Below are 18,998 nucleotides of genomic sequence, written 5' to 3'. Positions count from 1 at the left end.
TGCCAAGTTACTTCATCATGTTATTGTGTTAGTTACACAATTTGAAAGACAGATGTGTTTCAAAATATGCCCTTAATATGACCATTCCACATCCCATAAATTATGTATGTCGATTATATGTGTTCCATTTTCAGTCGCGGCTTGCAGAAAGCAGTATACATCAATATTAGAATGACGGCTAAGACACATCTTTGCATACTCAGTAGTACTACCTGCCTGATTGTGTACAATGCCGTTGTACTTCCAGGATATCCCCCTTGTTCTACTCTCTGTTGCTTCCCATGTAGGTTCCCGCTACCTACACACATATGTACCATTTTCCTTTTTGCGCATCATTTTTCTTAGAGCTCTAATCTATCTCTTCATATAAATTTGCCCAAAAATAGTTTTCTTGTCAAGATAGCTTTGGAGGTTGGCGCGTGAATCTCCGAATCACCGAATTGCTAGTGCTTTTAGCAACTTGTTCTGTGCTGGGCTAGCGAGTTTCAGAGGATGAAGCCTTTTGTACAGAGTGCGCCCCAAAGAATTTGTATTTGATGGAATGCAGACACAGTTTATTTTAGGTAGCTAAAATTATACATCTGCTAGGGGGAGAAGAATACACTTGTCGTTTGCCACCATTCCCGAGGGCTTTGAAGTTTGTCGGAAATCCCCGTGTTTAAACATGCGGGCCCAACGGTCAGTAATCTGGGAACATTTAATTTATCAAATATGTTGAAAATGCCCGAAGGTTCTCAGGGTTTCCATTTTAATTCTTTTGCTTTCTAAATAGTTTGATCCTCTTCTTAAAGGCAGCATGTTTTTCATTACCTTTAACGGTGAGTACAATTATTTAATGGAAAATGTCTGGGAGGCTTTCCTTGTGAGGTTTTTGGGATGCATTTACTTTCTGGTGTCGACTGACTGTGACAATAATCTTTAAATAAGGGAGTAATAGGTTTGTTTTTGGGTTGGTTTCTGATTCTATCAGCAAAAGTTCACTTTTAGCTCCCCTAGTACTAGTAAGAGGTGTGGTAAGTAGTGTAGGTTGTTCTCCCAAAGCTCTGTCTTGTGCGATTTGTGAAATAATGTTATTACTCAGTTTTGTAAAACAGATATAGCTTATAGGCGGCAGGATTTACTGTAGCAAGGCAAGAGTTGTGTGAAAATAATAATTAGAATATCAAACTAATCAAATCATTCATATGCGTTAGAATGGTCAGTATGTAACTGGCTAATTTTACCAGTATTTACATATACCATTTTCTCATTATAAACCCCATATACAGACCATAAGCATCTTCACTGAGAAAGTAGTGCATACAAAGGGCAGGAAGGATGGCAGCCATTTTATGTCGTTACCATCTAAACCAATGGTTCCCAACCTGTGTCCGGGGACCCCTGGGGGTCCGCAAAGCCTCCTCAGGGGGTCCGCGACTGCCTAAGAAATTAAATAATATTAACAGATTAGGGCCCCAGCTTTCAGTAATGACTAAGTGGTGGGTCCCTGGATTCCAATAATGATTCATTGGGGGTCCCCCAGCTCCAGTAATAATAAAGCGGGGGTCCACAGAATTGAAAAGGTTGGGAACCACCTAAACTTCTGTCATATGTGACTTTCCATCTGTGCTACATACTTCTCTTTTGGAATTAGTTGTTTTAGTCAATGCAGTGTGCGGCGGTCGATGAAGGGGGGAACACTGCTCTGCAGGTCCTTGCTTAATGTTTACTTTTCCTCTATGGTTTATTGATGGCCACATATGTAGTTGCTGAATGCAGGTTAGGATGGATGGATGGATGGAGAGAAGGATGGATTGATGGAGAGACGGATGAGTGGAAGCAAGGATGCATGTAAGGATTAAGGATGGATGGATGAAAGATTTTGAATGGGTAGAGAGAAGCAAGACAGAGAGGAAGGATGGTTGAGAGAGCTATTTTCATTTGGATAGAGAGAAATGGATAGATGGGTGGATGAAGAGAAGCAAGGGAGGCTAGAGAGAAGGATGGATGGATAAATGACCAGATTAACTGTGGATGCAGGTGCATTAGGCACAATTTGCCAACATTGCTTTCATGATCCCTGGGGGAAGCAACCGAACCAGTGCCTGGCTTGTACCTCTCACTCACTTAATTTGGGTCATTAGGGATATGGTTTAAATTGGGTTTAGGAGGGTATATTATTTTTCTCTCTACTCTCTTGCTGGCAGCTGATTCATAGTGTTGGGTAAAAGTATTTTTATCTGTATCAATACATATAGCCTCACATGGGTGCCACTTGATCTACCTGGAGTGAAAGTGATGTATCTGAAAAGTGCTGCAGTACAAGTTGTGGGCTTCTCTAGCCTCAGGGTCCCTAGAAGTATGAACACCGGCCTTAAAGTTGTATCATGCTCTGGAGGGTTTGGTGGTACTGAAAGCTACTGTCTCCCTTCCCTGTTCTCCCCCGAGCTGCTTCCTTTTTCTCTTTCTCCAGAAACCACTGCAAAGCAAAGTATCTTGTTTGAAATCACATACATGTAAATGGAGCAGAAAAATCATTTGTGTTTACCCTCACTGGACCCAGCCAGTTCTGGCAGGTCTGCTTGTGTCCTAAGGGGCGGAATTCCTAAACAAAGTACTGGTGCCAAGGGTATGGACATGACTGCACACCAACAAAGAGGTGGACAGCCTTTCCATCCCTTACATTCTGTGCCCTGTTCTGCCTAAAAGTTTACTTAAATCGAGGCCTGGTTTTCTCCAGAAGGCAGTGTGAGCCTTATTGCCATTTTTTCTGAATGAAAGCCTTCCCCTTGGACTTATTCAGAGCTCACTGTTTGATTTGGAAGTATTCTGTAGACCACTGCAGAGAAATTCTGGAACCAAAGACAGGAAATTGTGTCTATCTCCTCCGAAGGAGTCGCAGAATACTTCAGAAAGAGGAAAATACTGCTTTTGCATCCTGAGGATGAGATAGAATGCCTGTCAGGTAGAGAAACGGCTCCACTTTAGTCAAGAGACTGAGTTCAAGCATACATTGCACTAACGTGACCATCTTTACTTTACAAACACTGTCAAGACCATTGACCTTCTACTGGTGTCAGTTCGACTAAGATCATATAACCTAGTGAGAGGTGGGACCTATAGAGAAAATATGGACACTGCTGGTGTAAACTGCTAAAGCAGAATGTGGTTCTATAGTCGCCCCCCCACCACCATTTTCGATGCTTGTGATGCAACTAGTGAGTGCTACACCACACTGATCACACTTTTGTTGTGCCCACTTGTATGCGAGAACCTAGGAGTTTTTGTGGTGTCAGCCGTAACATTGTTCCCCCTGCCTTGGTGTGAACTTGGGCATAAGCGCCCTGTGAGTCTCCATCTTGGCTTCTCACCTGCATCATAAGATGAACACTCAGAAGCAAGATTCAGACTAAGCCAGTCACCACTGCATCCCTGTGCAGATGCAACAGTGAAAGTGTACTACTCTCAGTATTCAACAGTCCATTGGCGATCAAAGTGAACAAGAAGAAACAACTACCGTGCTAAGCTTCTACCCAGAAGTGTCTGTCTGCAAACCTGTAAAATACATGGCGTGAGATTCCCTGACCTCTACGAGACTGATTAAGTGTGAACTCTGAGATGAGATTATCTTGTACATACCCAAACACTGCACTTGGCTGAAAGTTCCCTTGTAAATTTGTATCCTTTCGATTAACAAGCCCTGAGTGCCTTGACTGTTAGACAAATTTCCTCTGCAAAAAAAGTACCAGAGTTAATGAATAATACAGTCAAACGTCCTTAAGTCACTACAACTCGTTCTTAACATAACTGAATTATTTTCCTTTTAATAACCCTGTCTGGACATTATATTGTTTGCCAGTGATACGAGTGCTCACTGAATCTAAACATTCTACCCCATCACCCTCCAAGACTAAGCCCTGACGGTTCACCACTTCCTCATTAGTGTAGCTACCAATGCTGAGGCAGGTGCAGTGGCACCAGGGCCCAAAGCCCTGAGGGGCCCATTGAACCCTGCCAATGCTGTGTTTTAACACCCCAACAGCATTCAAAGTGGCCATTTTTCTTTGCCTGCACCTGGGCCCATGGCATCCTTGCTAGTGTAGTGTTCTTCCTGAAATTCAAAGCCTAAAAAATAAGGCACTTGCCAATTTAGGGAGCTTGCCTCACTGTTGTGTTTCCAGGGACCATGCCAATACGTATTATTATAAGTTCCAACGATTATTACAAGGTTTACAATGGCAACCTCTGAGTTCCACAGGTCCCAGAGAACTGACCATACACCACCCAGCTGTCAGATTGTATGAGTCCAATTTTAGTTTTCGATACAGGTTACGGAGATGGTGCAATAACAATTGGACCTAAAACCTGCCCAATCCCTCTCCTAAATCCTACCCCGACCCCCCCACCATAAAACCTACCACACCCTGTCCTAACATCTACCCGACTCCCCACTCTGTACCCTAAACCCTACTCTGCACTTTCCTGAAAACTAATCCACCCACCCTGAAACTCTAAAGCCTTCTCTGTCCTAAAAACTACCCCAATCATTCACCCCTGCCCTGAACCCTCAAACCTATCCTGCCCTGTCCCAAAAACTACCCTGATCCCCCGCCTTCAACCCTAAACTTACCCCGCACTGTCCTATAAACTACCCCCACCCAACCCGAAAACCTACCCGCCCTGTCCTAAAAACTACTCAACCCTCTGCCCTAAACCTGAAATCTTACCCCGCTTTGTCCTAAAACTACTCCGACCCCAACACCTCCGCCCTGTACCCTAAAACCTACCACACCCTGTCCTAAAAACTACCTCAACCCTGCCCTATCCTAAATACTACCCAAACCTCCCCTCCAAACCTGGCCCCAGGCCCATCTCCACTTACTCTCTCCTCTGCTCTCTGCGCCTTCCTGTTCCACCCGGACAGCCAGACTGCTCTCTCAGCCTTCACCATGCATATGCATAATAAAGGCATGTGTGCTAGACACATATGCGTGGTAATGGCTGCGTGATAAATGCATAGCATTGCCATGACTGCATTGTAAGTGATGTTTCCCTACATTTGTCCCGCCTTGAGGTTGTTTTGTTACCGCCTTGGAGTTTGACCCTCTTACATGAATTATTGCATAATCGGGCATGTACTTTAGTGTAGCGCACAAATTTTTCTTCACCACTTCGCGCTTATGGCGGCATGTTGTTTCTTCCTCTTCTTTATTTTTCAGGCATCTTGCTATTTCTTTGAAGTGTCTGCGGGCTTTTAAAAAAAAAAGTTTTTTTAGCAGTTTTTTGTAGCACAAACTTAAAACAAAAGTATTGGAACTCTTTATTTATTTTGCAGTTTTATGTAGCGCAAACTTGATACAAAAGTATTACAGCGCTTTACATGAGCACCGGTTACATTACATAAGAGCACATTTATTTTTGATAGCAAGGGGAGATTAAGGCCCTCATTACAACCCTGGCGGTCAAAGACCGCCAGGGCTGTTTTGGAGTTTGTACCGCCAACAGGCTGGCGGTACAAACTCGGGCATTACGACCGTGGCAGAAGCGCCGCAGTCGCACCGCCGGGACCAGTGGTTTCCCACTACTTTTGTCCCGGCATTTCCCGACACTTTTGTCCCAGCGGTTGTAATCCCCCAGGGCAGTGCTGCTTGCAGCGCTGCCCAGGGGATTACGAGTCCCCCTCCCGCCAGCCTTTTCATGGCGGTATGAACCGCCATGAAAAGGCTGGCGGAAAGGGGAGTCGCGGGGCACGTGGGGCCCCTGCACTGCCCATGCCACTGGCATGGGCAGTGCAGGGGCCCCCCGCCACGGCCCCATGGAGCTTTTCACTGTCTGCATAGCAGACAGTGAAAAGCGCGCAGGTGCATCTGCACCCGTCGCACAGCCGCAACACCGCCGTCTCCATTTGGAGCCCGCTCCGGTGTTGCGGCCGAGATCCCCGATGGGATTTCCGCCCAGCGGTCCAGCGAGGATCTCCAAATAGACCCCACGGGAGTGCGGCCGCATCGGCGGCCGCCCGACGTTTTCAACTTGGCGGGCGGCGGTTGCCTCCCGCCAATGTTGAAATGAGGGCCCAAGTGATTTGCCCAGTATCACAGGATGTTGAGCCTGTGCCGAGACGCAAGCTGTGTGTTCCCCAGCTCCAAAGTCAGTAGCTCTGGCTCTTATGCCACATCCTCTCCCCTAGGGTTCTTTGTCTGGTGAGTGTTTGGGCAGTCTGGCAATAGCTAGTTTTTTTTTTGTTATATAGTGCTTTTTATATAGCTAAGGTTGGCCATTCCATAGCGCTGCAAAGCAGGTGCCATTCTTAACAAAATCGCTATAATTCATTTACATCGACCTTGCAGAGGTGAAAAAGCTATTTCAGGGATAGAATCTGTGATGCTGTCTAGGTTTCCAACACAGGAGATAATATTTTCTCAAAATTAATACATGATTTCTAGTTATGATTTGTGAGGCACTGAGAATTTGTGGCTGGCACAACATCTATTTATGCTTCACAGAGTTGGACACATCTGCTCTCAGCATCACCACAACATTGATCTGTTTCAGCATCTTCCACAATACAAATATTCCTATCAGCTGACCAGATTATTTCCAGACATCTCCTTTGACTTTAAGAGAGGTCTTAGCTGGGTCACCACCTGAGAGAGACATGACTGCTGTAGCTTATTCTCATTGTGTGTTCTACGGCTACACACCAGAAGTACATTAATGCTTTATGCTTTATATTTATTCTCTTTTAGTGAGTATATGGTCTAAACAAGCTCTGTGGTGTTAGGAAGGTGCCTTATGCAGTCACCTAGTGGTTAGGTGAATTTGTTGCCAATTTATCTTAAAAACCTATACGGGGACTGCACCATTGGCACAGTTTTATTTTGCCTGAGGATCTAAAAATTGCACCGCTCCCTGGCCTGTAATGGCACAGACAAGCCAAAAACGATGGAAGGGAATGTGCTTACCATGCCTCAGAGCATTATAATCGATATTACAGTTCACACAAAGCTGCTTGCCAGCTATCAAAGGCCTGTGTGATTTCTTATTTACAGATGTGCCACACAACCAAACTGTATCAAAAACAGAAATTGGACCAAGCATCAGCGTGCTATAACACAAGGCACCAACACTAAGGTATATTAGCGATCATTTTTTTCTCATATGCAATTGTTTTCTATGAACAGTTATGTATGTGTAGCTGCTTAGGATTGTGGGTACTTCCAAAATGTTGTGACTGTTGCAGGCTCCCAGGATTACTTCTGGAATTCTCAGAGAATTCCAAAATCAGAATTGAAAATCTCCCCCTTAATGTAGGATTAAATTTAAGACTGTAGGTTTTCTTAGTGAATGTGGCCCCTTGTGTCACAAACACACAAGCAAGCGTAGAATTTAACTGGAGGAGCCATGACTCCAGGCCGGGTGGCATCTCTATACTATGCCTCCTCCCTGTGAATATTTATATTACTGTTTTGCTTCTGTAATTCTAACTTGCCATTTAAAAAGAAGCCGCTGATTGTGGTCAGACAGTCTTGATTTGCTTCTGTACAAAGAAGTTTGGCCTAATTGTCTAGTTGCATGTCTTTGCATTCTAAAACAGTCATCTGCAGCTCGGGCTGCAAAGCCATGGCTGCTTCATTGCATCTTCGAGCTGGGTAACTTTTCACTTCACATTTCATATGGGCCTAATGTACTTTCCTTCCAATTATTTTGAACATTGGCTTTTTATACTCCATTGAAATGCTTGCTTTTGGTCTCTGTCGTCATTCTCCTTGCTCAGAGAGGAGAGACGTCGGTGACCTCACGAGCTGATAGGGTGAGTAGCCTATTTATAGTACATGAGGTGGCACAGGAAGCAGTGCACTGCAAAGCAGCGTTTTCATTTAATTCCCATGTTGCAGTTCTTATGTGCTATATATTTTTTTTAGGAATACTTTGAGGTTTTTAGAACACTTTATTGCATGTCATTATAGAACACGTACGTCCATTGAAGGACTCGGAAGGCAGGATCCATGCCAGGCTTACAGGGTAACCACTGTGTAAATACGTTCCATATAACATATTTTTACGTAATTGATCTTATGTGGGTATCAAGAAACTCTGACAAGGTTCTGGACCTACCTTGGATTCCCAAGAAAAATATACTTTTGAATTAATTTCATAGTCTGAAAAAATGCCAGTGAACCATCCGTGTAGGAGCCTCACTGGGCACCACTGGTCGAGGTGAAAAATCACTCTATTGTCCAAACCCAGGCTTCGGGCTCTACTCTGAGTTGTCTAGAGGGCAAGACCAAGACCTCAAATTAGTACCCAGCCCAAAAGAGATCATTCTCACTTTCAAAACCATCAGTCAGTGCACAAATTTATGAACCGCTAGGCCCAGGAGTTTCAGGTACACGTATCTGTTCTACAGAATCCAGTCCAGAGCCGAGGGCTGTCATGAGACTATTAACCCAAGGCAGTCCTTTAAATGAAAAGAGAGTACCAGCCCTTCTGTATTTCCGTTTAAAACACTGATCCAAGGTCACAGATGTCGCACTTCTGGAAACTATTCTGCCGCCCACCTACCACTGAAGCACTGCTTCACCAATTTGCACACATTTGAAGCCTTCTGTTCAGTTAAGCTGCCTCTTTTGTTATTTTCTTTACTTACAGTCAATATTTTTGAAAGTAATTCTGGTATTGCCAATGTAGAGGAATAATTCCTTCAAAAGTTTAACACACAGAAATAAATGGCTGCCCCCTTTTCTTTGCTCTAACTCTTTTGACCCCCTCATTCTGTGGGTTAAATGCCACGAAGGTGCCTCTTCGTGGCATGTTTGGTGCTATAAAGGATTAGGTTAAATACACTAGAAAGAGTTTCATCTCTAAGATATAACAGATATTCTGTAGGGATGAGGCAAAAACACTTCCAAGATGGTGGCCTTGTTGTGTCCTCTCTCCTGCAGTGACAGGCCTGGGAGGGTTGCTGTGGTACCTGTCATTTATCCACTGCACTCCAACCCAAAACACATTAGTAAAAGACATTGTCATTTACAAAGCCAATAGCTCTAACTCTCACAAATGCAAGACTATTGCATTGAAATTGCTTGTTTTGTTGTTAGTCTGATTCAATTCTGATATAATCCAAAAAACTCCTTTTTATGATGTATTCATAATAGCACCGTTGTTGTTTTACAATGCCACTAATTTATAGGCACTTTTCATATTCTTTTTTCCAGTCAAAAGGTGACAGGGTACCGATTGTTGAAGGTCTGTGCATGTTTTCCATCCTGTATCAGTCTTTGGGACACAGTCCATCCCTGAGGCTTATAGTGCTAGCCTAAACTTTCGTGCTGTTTTGTTTGCAAAATGGTCACTGGTACACACGTCTGGACCGCAGTGGGTGATCGTCCATCCTTCAACGCTGTGATTGCCTATATTCTAGTGATAATGCAATTGAACCCAGACATGCCTGCTAGAATGCTCCTGAGCCGTTGGTGGCGTGTGACACATTCATCACTCTTGGGATGCAGGGAATAATGCTAAATTAAGACTAAGTGTGTGGGGTCACACCCATTTCCACTGAACGACGGTGATCAAGGGTCACCTTTCCAAGATCATATTTCTCATTGGCCAGTAAGTAAACTGCAGGTGACAGTTGCGCCATACCGCTCCACCTACAGTAGAATGCCACCCTACATCACAAAACTGATGCTGAACTGCTGCTCCCGGGCCTTCTGTACCTTTCCCGCCTTCAACAATTCAGTGCAAAATTCTGATTTGTTGCTAGACCTGGCACACCTCTGGCTTCCAAAGCCTGGTAGTCCGGGTTCAGCTATAAGTCTTGGAATTTCAGGCAATATTTTGCATCCCATTGCTTCTATGATCTTTTTGTAATGCTCTCTATGGGTGCAACGGCTAGACAGTCACACATTTGTAGGGGAACTATATCACACAGTATTGTTAGTGTAAAATGAACTGCTTGTGAATGCTAGTTACCAGAACCACAATTTGTTCATTTCAAATTTTAGAAAAAACTTTAAAAAGTGTAAAATGGTGCTGTTTTGCCACTGTCAAGCAAAGCCTTTTAAGTATTGCTCAAAATGGAAAAAATGGTACAATAAAATACAATACAATGAACAATAGGTTTCTCATGTCAAAAAATTTGAAAAACACACTTTTTGGGATTTCATTATTGAAAGTGTCATCTAGTATATTCAGAAATGGTATTTCTGCAATGCTACTCAATTGTATGTGTGTATTGTTGTTGTTTAACTATTTGAGTTTATTTTCCAAATCACCTTAATTTCCATTCAAGAGTAGAAAAATATATTCTATGTATTTAGAGTGCACTGAAAACTAACGACATTTCTTTCAAGAGCACCTAAGCTCAAATCTTTGCTACGCAAATAAAAAAGTTTCATTTTGGTTTGAAGCGTAGTCAGGTGAACCGTTACTTCTTTGAAGCGTATCTATTACAAGTCGTTATACCAGCTGATGATTTGGGATGTGCGTCCTTGGGAAATTATTGGTGCCTTTGTTACATGTCTTTATTCCCATTAAAAAAGATGGTCATCTCACCGTCAGCTTGGTTTCCATGCTAACAATTTAGAGTGGTGTAGGAAGTTGGCTCTGTATGTACTATTTCAAAGTAAGAAATAGCATGCACAGAGTCCAAGGGTTCCCCTTAGAGGTAAGATAGTTGCAAAAAGAGATAATTCTAATGCTCTATTTTGTGGTAGTGTGGTCGAGCAGTAGGCTTATCATAGGGTAGGGTTAAGCATTTGTTGTACACACCCAGGCAATAAATGAGGAACCACCATTCAAAGACAATTCCAGGCCAATAGGTTTTTGTATAGAAAAATATATTTTCTTAGTTTATTTTAAGAACCACAGGTTCAAGATTTACAAGTAATACTTCAAGTGAAAAGTATTTCACTTAGGTACTTTAGGAACTTTGAATTAGCAAAATAGCATGTACAGTTTTCACAAAAATGGCAATAAGCTATTTTAAAACTAGGCAGTGCAATTTTCAACAGTTCCTGGGGGAGGTAAGTGTTTGTTAGTTTTGCAGGTAAGTAAACCACCTACAGGGTTCAAAGTTGTGTCCAAGGTAGCCCACTGTTGGGGGTTCAGAGCAACCCTAAAGTTACCACACCAGCAGCTCTGGGCCGGTCAGGTGCAGAGGTCAAAGTGGTGCCCAAAACGCATAGGCTTCAATGGAGAAGGGGATGCCCCGGTTCCAGTCTGCCAGCAGGTAAGTACCCGCGACTTCGGAGGGCAGACCAGGGGTGTTTTGTAGGGCACCGGGGGGGACACAAGTCAGCACAAAAAGTCCACCCTCAGCGGCACGGGGGCGGCCGGGTGCAGAGTGCAAACAGGTGTCAGGTTTGCAATAGGTTTCAATGGGAGCCCAGGGGTCTCTTCAACAAAGCAGGCAGGCAAGGGGGGAGCTCCTCGGTGGTAGCCACCACCTGGGCAAGGGAGAGGGCCACCTGGGGGTTGCTTCTGCACTGGAGGTCAGATCCTTCAGGTCCTGGGGGCTGCAGGTGCAGTGTCTTTACCAGGCGTCGGGTTCTTAGAAGCAGGCAGTCGCGGTCAGGGGGAGCCTCTGGTTTCCCTCTGCAGGCGTCGCTGGGGGGGGGGGGACTCAGGTGGGTCAACTCTGGCTACTCACAGGGTCGTAGTTGCCCGGGAGTCCTCCCTGTAGTGTTGTTTCTCCACTGGTCGAGCCGGGGGCGTAGGGTGTAGAGTGCAAAGTCTCACGCTTCCGGCGGGAAACGTTTTGTCTTTGAAAGATGCTTCTTTGTTGCAAAGATGTTTCTTCTTTGGAGCAGAGCCGCTGCCCTCTGGAGTTCTTGGTCCTTTTAGATGCAGGGTAGTCCTCTGAGGCTTCAGAGGTCGCTGGACCCTGTGGAACGCGTCGTTGTTGCAGTTTTTCTTGAAGTGGGGAGACAGACTGGTAGGGCTGGGGCCAAAGCAGTTTGTGTCTCCGTCTTCTCTGCAGGGCTTCAGGTCAGCAGTTCTTCTTCGTCTTCAGGTTGCAGGAATCTATCTTGCTCTGTTATGGGAGCCCCTAAATACTCGATTTAGGGGTGTGTTTAGGTCTGGGGGGTTAGTAGCCAGTGGCTACTAGCCCTGAGGGTAGCTACACCCTCTTTGTGCCTCCTCCCTGAGGGGAGGGGGGACCATCCCTAATCCTATTGGGGGAATCCTCCATCTGCAAGATGGAGGATTTCTAAAAGTCAGAGTCACCTCAGCTCAGGACACCTTAGGGGCTGTCCTGACTGGCCAGTGACTCCTCCTTGTTTTTCTCATTGTCTCCTCCGGCCTTGCCGCCAAAAGTGGGGCCTTGGCCGGAGGGGGCGAGCATCTCCACTAGCTGGAGTGCCCTGGGGTGCTGTAACAAAGGGGGTGAGCCTTTGAGGCTCACCGCCAGGTGTTACAGTTCCTGCAGGGGGAGGTGAGAAGCACCTCCACCCAGTACAAGCTTTGTTACTAGCCACAGAGTGACAAAGGCACTCTCCCCATGTGGCCAGCAACATGTCTGGTGTGTGGCAGGCTGGCAAAACTAGTCAGCCCACACTGGAAGTCGGGTATGTTTTCAGGGGGCATCTCTAAGATGCCCTCTGGGGTGTATTTCACAATAAAATGTATACTGGCATCAGTGTGCATTTATTGAGCAGAGAAGTTTGATACCAAACTTCCCAGTTTCCAATGTAGCCATTATGGTGCTGTGGAGCTCGTGTATGACAGACTCCCAGACCATATACTCTTATGGCTACCCTGCACTTACAATGTCTAAGGTTTTGCTTAGACACTGTAGGGGCCTAGTGCTCATGCACCTATGCCCTCACCTATGGTATAGTGCACCCTGCCTTAGGGCTGTAAGGCCTGCTAGAGGGGTGACTTATCTATGCCATAGGCAGTGTGAGGTTGGCATGGCATCCTGAGGAGCGTGCCATGTCGACTTAGTCATGTTCTCCCCACCAGCACACACAAGCTGGCAAGCAGTGTGTCTGTGCTGAGTGAGTGGTCTCCAGGGTGGCATAAGACATGCTGCAGCCCTTAGAGACCTTCCCTGGCATCAGGGCCCTTGGTACCAGGGGTACCAGTTACAAGGGACTTACCTGGATGCCAGGGTGTGCCAATTGTGGAAACAAAGGTACAGGTTAGGGAAAGAACACTGGTGCTGGGGCCTGGTTAGCAGGCCTCAGCACATTTTCAAATCATAATTTGGCATCAGCAAAGGCAAAATGTCAGGGGGTAACCATGCCAAGGAGGCATTTCCTTACAGGTGGTAATCATGAACATCTCAATTGGCTTACATTGTCTATAGGTTCCTTATTAACAGCAACTAGAACACTTAACATGTGGGTGCCACAGCTGTGTTTGGGGTCTGATATCTTGCTAGGAAGGTGGTATAGAGTTCTGGATATCTCTATTATTATTTGCTATATTAATGTCTATGTGCATTAAGGTTTGTTATTAAATAAACAATGGACAAGATATTAAGGGGAATTGTTTTGTTTCACTAGGTCCGAGTGTCTAATCCTTATAACCTCCTTGTATAAGCCTTTCACTAGCTAACCTGATTAAGTCATGGGCTAAAAGGACATTACCTGCTGATCCAGTTTGAGGTTCAATAGTTTTATGGCCGCGGAATACCAGTGGCATATCACTTGAGCTGTCACGGTTGGAGCCCAGTATCCTCTGACTGTCCAGGTCTTGCTGACATATTTGATTTGAGCACACAGCTGAACCCCGTGCACCATACTATAATATTCCAACATTGGATACCCTTGTACACTTCCAACCTTTTCTATGACCTATACACTCAATACTTACCTAACACTATTTTCTACACTCGTTCACATATCCACAGTGACATGTGCTCTGTGACACAACCTGTGTCTTGATTCATAGGACATCAACTACACATGCGCCTCTTCAACCACTCATATGAGCTGATCCAAAATGGTCTCCACAACACTGTCACTCTTAGCTGCAGTGGCATAGATGCTGATAGATGATTAGTGCACACCTTTGATCCTCACAAACCACACCAAATGTTTCTCAGCAGAACTTCATCCAGACCTACTGAAATCGCTCAAAAGCAATAGAAGGCACTATAGGGCCACACCAGGACCTTTGTGTTGTACACAAATACTAGATAACTATTTTGCCACAAGCTCATGTCTGTCCATTCACAACATTTTCAGAAGAGACCTGTCTCCTTGATACACTCAGTGCAAACAAACAGTTTATATGCACAGTGCTGCCAGGATTGATATTCTCAATAATGTCAATAACACCAATTGTGCTTAAAGGCTTAATATCAAGAACGTATCCTGAGACTTTAAATGTATTTTTCCTGTTCTTACAGACTTTTGCACTATTTTCGCGGACGACACCACTTGGAAGAAATCATGTACAATGAAAACATGCGCCGTTCCCAACTTCTCATGCTCTTCGACAAGTTCCGCAGTGTGCTAGTAGTGACAAATCATGAGGATCCCGTTATTTCTGTATTTCAGTCTTTGTTTAAGTGACTTTTGTACATATGTTTCACAGCTTAAAATTATTCAATTTTAGCTGTTATATAAAATGTGACATATATATTTTATGTTGTATATATTTTAATTTATAACAATGGTTTATAGTTGCAAATTATTTTATGACTCATGAGATCGTACCTCATACCCCTTTAAAACTATTTTTCAGTAATTTGAACACTTAATACTTGGAGCAAAAAGCAAATCATATTTTGTAAATGTAAAATGCATCTGAGTCTAAGAGCACTACCTCAATTTGTAGAAAGAAAAAATACAACGATAAAAATATAAAGGTTGTTCAATTTCATTGAAAAACATGAGTAGTTTTTTGGTGTAATAACTTATTTTGTTTAAATATGTATGTAGCACTTTGGTGATGATAAATAAATCGACCTGGTATTAGGTGTGTACACTCCCATGAGATCTAAAAAAGAAAGAAATCAATTTCAGCTGGTTACGTCCTGAGTTTTTTGTTTTTTTTGCAGTAGTCCTCACTTCCAAAACCTGATGAACGATGTGTTTGGAAACTACTTACTATTGAAAGGAAAGCTACATTTTAACTTCTGGGAATATCAAAAGTGTTTCCTTGTCTTTCATTTTCCACAGGCCTTACAAACGAGATGGTATTCTTTACTATTAGCTTTATGGCCATGCAACCTAAATAATAAGAAAATGCGGTTTAAAAACCTGCATAGCAGGCCATAAATTTAAATACGCATATATGCAATCGTTTTATACATACCCAGTTCTCTTGTGTAATCTAATTGGCTTTGTTTGATTTGAAATTCCAAAAAAAAAAAAAAAGAAAAAAAGAGATTGCATTCATTGTTCTGTATTTTTAAATAGGTTTTTTTCTTTCTTGGATATTTCCTCTTATGTGTCATTGAACAGAACAATGAAATGAAAGTGTTCTGAAAGTTGCCAATTTTAATGTGGACAATATGCTTTATCCAGTACTTGTATTCAGAAGAATATACTTTCCATACATGTAATCTAGTTATCACCTAAGTCAAGGTGATTTTGTGGAAAAGGCCTTACTCTAAACGTCATGAATTGTGAAATATGCATTAAATAGAACCTGAGTATTCCCTTCAAGCAGTTAACAAATGAAACATACAACATTTTGTAGGAGCGACAAAACAACCGGCAGTCTTGCCAGGATAATATTTTTATTAAGGTAATGCATTTTTTGTTTGCTTCCTTTCAGGTCGTGGGTACCTTCTCTATAAAATAAAAATAATGTTTGCTTTATTTGTTTGCCAATCTACAAACAGGATTGGCCCATGGGGCACTAATAATTCACACCTTAAATGTTTAAATACATCATTGCAAGTTTTTTTCCTGTCTCTTTTGCTTAAAAACGGCCTTATAAAATTAGCAATGTTACATAGTCTAAACAGACCAAAATCAAACTTACCCACAATTCACACTGAAGTAAGGAGACTAACTCAATTTGAGAGTGTTAGAAATTGGGTCTCTAGTTGGCAGAGGTATTCACCTTTGTCCAAATAGGGACCACAATCCTAATCAGGGTAAGTCACACACAATCCAAATTATCCTGTGCCCACCCTCTGGTAGCTTGGCACTGAGCATTCAGGCTTAACTTAGAAGGCAATGTGTAAAGTAGTTGTGCAATGAATCATACAGTAACACAGTGAAAATACCACAAAAATACACAGGTTTAGAAAAATATAAGAAATGTATCTGGTTAAATTAGTGTCAAAACGATAAAGGTTCAATAAGCACAAATTGAGATATCACTTTTGCAACTTTAAAAAGAGTCTTAAATTTTAGAAATCAACAGTTGTCTCTTGTTTGCACAAAGTACCTGGTTTGCATCAAAATTATCACACACGGAGACCGCAGAGGAGGAGATGCGTGGAAAAAAAAGATGTGTGTTGGATTTTCTGACGCGGTACGGACAATGCATTGTTTCTTTCCACGCTGCAAGGGGCTTTGTGTCTATTTCCGGCACGCAGTTTTGGTTCCTCACTCCGATGCAGGGATCTTTTGGCACCCAGGGGCAATGCGAGAAAAATCTTGGGCATGCGGGAAGAAGTCACAGGCGTTTGCGTCGATCCGGTAGGCAATGTGTCAAAGTTTCTATTGCACGGCAGGCGCTGCGTCAATTCTTCAGGCGGGGGGCTGTGTTGTTCCGGCTTACCTGTGCGTCGATCCGGTATGGCTGTGCGTTGAATTTCCTGTCACAATGCATTTGCTGTGTCGATCTTTGCTCGGAAAGTCGGGCCTGCGTCGTTCCAGTTCGGCCGTTCAGTGATTTTTCTCATCGCAGGGCAGGATGTGCGTCAATTTTTGGCACACAAGGAGTTTCCTTGAAGAGATGAAGTCTTTTTGGCCCTTAGACTTCAGAAAACAAAAGGCAAGCTTAACCCAAGCCCTTGGAGAGCACTTCTCAGCAAAGTCAGAGGGAAGCAGGGCAACAGCAGGGCAGCAGTTCTTCACAGCAAAGCAGTCCAGATGAGTCCTTTGGACAGCCAGGCAGTTCCTCTGGACAGGGTGCAGGTTCAGGTCCAGAAGTGTCTGATTTGGTGGGGTCAGGGACCCAGTTTTTATAGCCAAAAATTCCTTTGAAGTGGGGGAGACTTCAAAGAGTGGTTCTGAAGTGCACAAGTTTCCCTTTCAGTACAGGTCTGTCTGCCAGGGTCCCACAAGGGGGTTCAGCAGTCCATTGTGTGAGGGCAGGCCACTAGCCTTTGAAATGTAAGTGTCAGTCCCTCCACCAGTCCAGCCCAGGAAGACCCATTTAGTTTGTAGATGAGTGTAGGTGTGACTGAGTGTCCTATGTTTGTGGTTGTCTGGATGAAATACACAAGGAAGCGGTCAACCAGCCTAACCCAGATGTTGATTGGAGACAGGCTGTAAGGCATAGATGGATTTTAAGTGTGGAGAAATGCTCACTTTCTAAAAGTAAAAAGAACAGTTGATGGATAGAATGTAGAACAAATCAAACATTCACCCCCAGTCACAGATCTGGGTTTAATCCATCAGTTTTTTTTGCTCACCAAGCCATTCCAGTTTGGACCCAGCCATATGCAAATCAGTCTTGACCCGGTTCCCCATGGGAACAGTCCAGCTCGAACTGCCAGACCAGGTCCTTCCTTGACCAGAAACAAGCATCCTAGGACCGGTTTTGGGGTATCACCCCTCTTCAGCCAGGCTAGCTTGAATCTGGTGGCATAGTGAGCACGGGGCCCACGTCTGGGCATACCCTTCCCACTTGGGGCGACAAATGCAAAAAGAACAGTTGATGGACTTTCTAAAAGTGGCATCTCTAAAATAGTAATATAAAAACCAACCTCACCAATAAGCAAGATTTTCTATTATCATTCTGGCCATACTAAATATGACCTGGTTATCCATTTCTGATCAGAATCTACCACAGTGTATGAGGGTAGCCCTAATGCTACCCTACGAAAGGAGCAGGCCTTACAGTAATGGAAAAACTAATTTATGAATTTTCCACTACCAGGACATATAATACATACATGTACATGTCCTGCCTTTTACCTACATAGCGGCCTGCCTTATGGGTTACCTATGGCCTACCTGAGGGGTGACCTGTATGTTGAAAAAGGGAGTTTAAGGCTTGGCAAGTACTTGTAAATTCCAAGTCGAAGTGGCAGTGCAACTGCACACAGAGGCCTTGCAATGGCAGGCCTGGGACATGGTTAAGGGGCTATTTCTGTGGGTGGTACAACCACTGCTACAGACCACTAGTAGCATTCAATTTACAGGCCATGGACACCTGTAGTGCACTTTACTAGGGACTTAAAAGTAAATTAAATATGCCAATTGGGTATGAGCCAATGATTTTAGGGAGAGAGCACATGCACTTTAGCCCTGGTAAAGTGTCCAGAGTCCCAAAGCCATGAAAAATGAGGTCAGATAAAGAAGAGGAGGAAGACAAAATGTTTGGGGGTGACCCTGCAGAGAAGCCATTACCAACAGAGAGTGCAAGACAAAACAATTAGATGACAAGTCACTGTAGGATGTCTTGTCTTGGCCTAAAAGAATATGCATGGATAGCATTAAGTCTTCATGATAGTTTTGGAAGCAAATGAGAATTCCATGCAGCAAGATAGTACTGGAAATAGACATTGGTGAATTAACTTTGACATATTTTATATTGCTCCAATAAGGAAATGTAAGTATTCTCAAACAAAATTGTCTCAGTAATTCTCTAGTGTTGATTATGATGGATTCACATCTTAATAGGATTTCTTTTTCATGCAGTACTTTTTAAGAACTGTAGCAACATTTGATTATAGAAGCTGTATTTAAAAAAAAACGGGTTGAAAGGGAACGGTTGAGAAGATACAAAGTCCATTTGACTAACATTTTAATCTAATGATTACTTTTTCTCCAAGAGCATCTTCACTGTCGAAGAGTGTTTGTTTTTTATTCTAAATTCTTCCTCTTGCAGATTTGTCATTGTTGGCTGTTGCATTATAGTGGACGTGTTAGAAG

At 43.5% G+C, this 18,998-nt stretch overlaps 1 protein-coding gene across 3 annotated transcripts in view; it reads left to right on the top strand.

The window, feature by feature from the left end:
- The window catches only part of NPRL3 (NPR3 like, GATOR1 complex subunit), a 334,166-nt gene extending 319,238 nt beyond the window's left edge, over positions 1–14,928 (top strand). For all 3 annotated transcript variants that reach the window (XM_069210380.1, XM_069210379.1, XM_069210381.1), the window contains one exon: positions 14,342–14,928. In XM_069210380.1, the coding sequence (XP_069066481.1) occupies positions 14,342–14,507 (166 nt within the window). In that variant the 3' untranslated portion in view covers positions 14,508–14,928. The remainder of the gene's footprint in view (positions 1–14,341) is intronic.
- The last annotated feature ends 4,070 nt before the right edge of the window (positions 14,929–18,998 follow it).

Source organism: Pleurodeles waltl, chromosome 10 (genome assembly GCF_031143425.1).
Source record: "Pleurodeles waltl isolate 20211129_DDA chromosome 10, aPleWal1.hap1.20221129, whole genome shotgun sequence".
In the NCBI taxonomy this organism is placed as follows: domain Eukaryota; kingdom Metazoa; phylum Chordata; class Amphibia; order Caudata; family Salamandridae; genus Pleurodeles; species Pleurodeles waltl.
The sequence above is the reverse complement of the archived record's forward strand: the minus strand, read 5'-3'. Positions and strand labels throughout refer to the sequence as shown.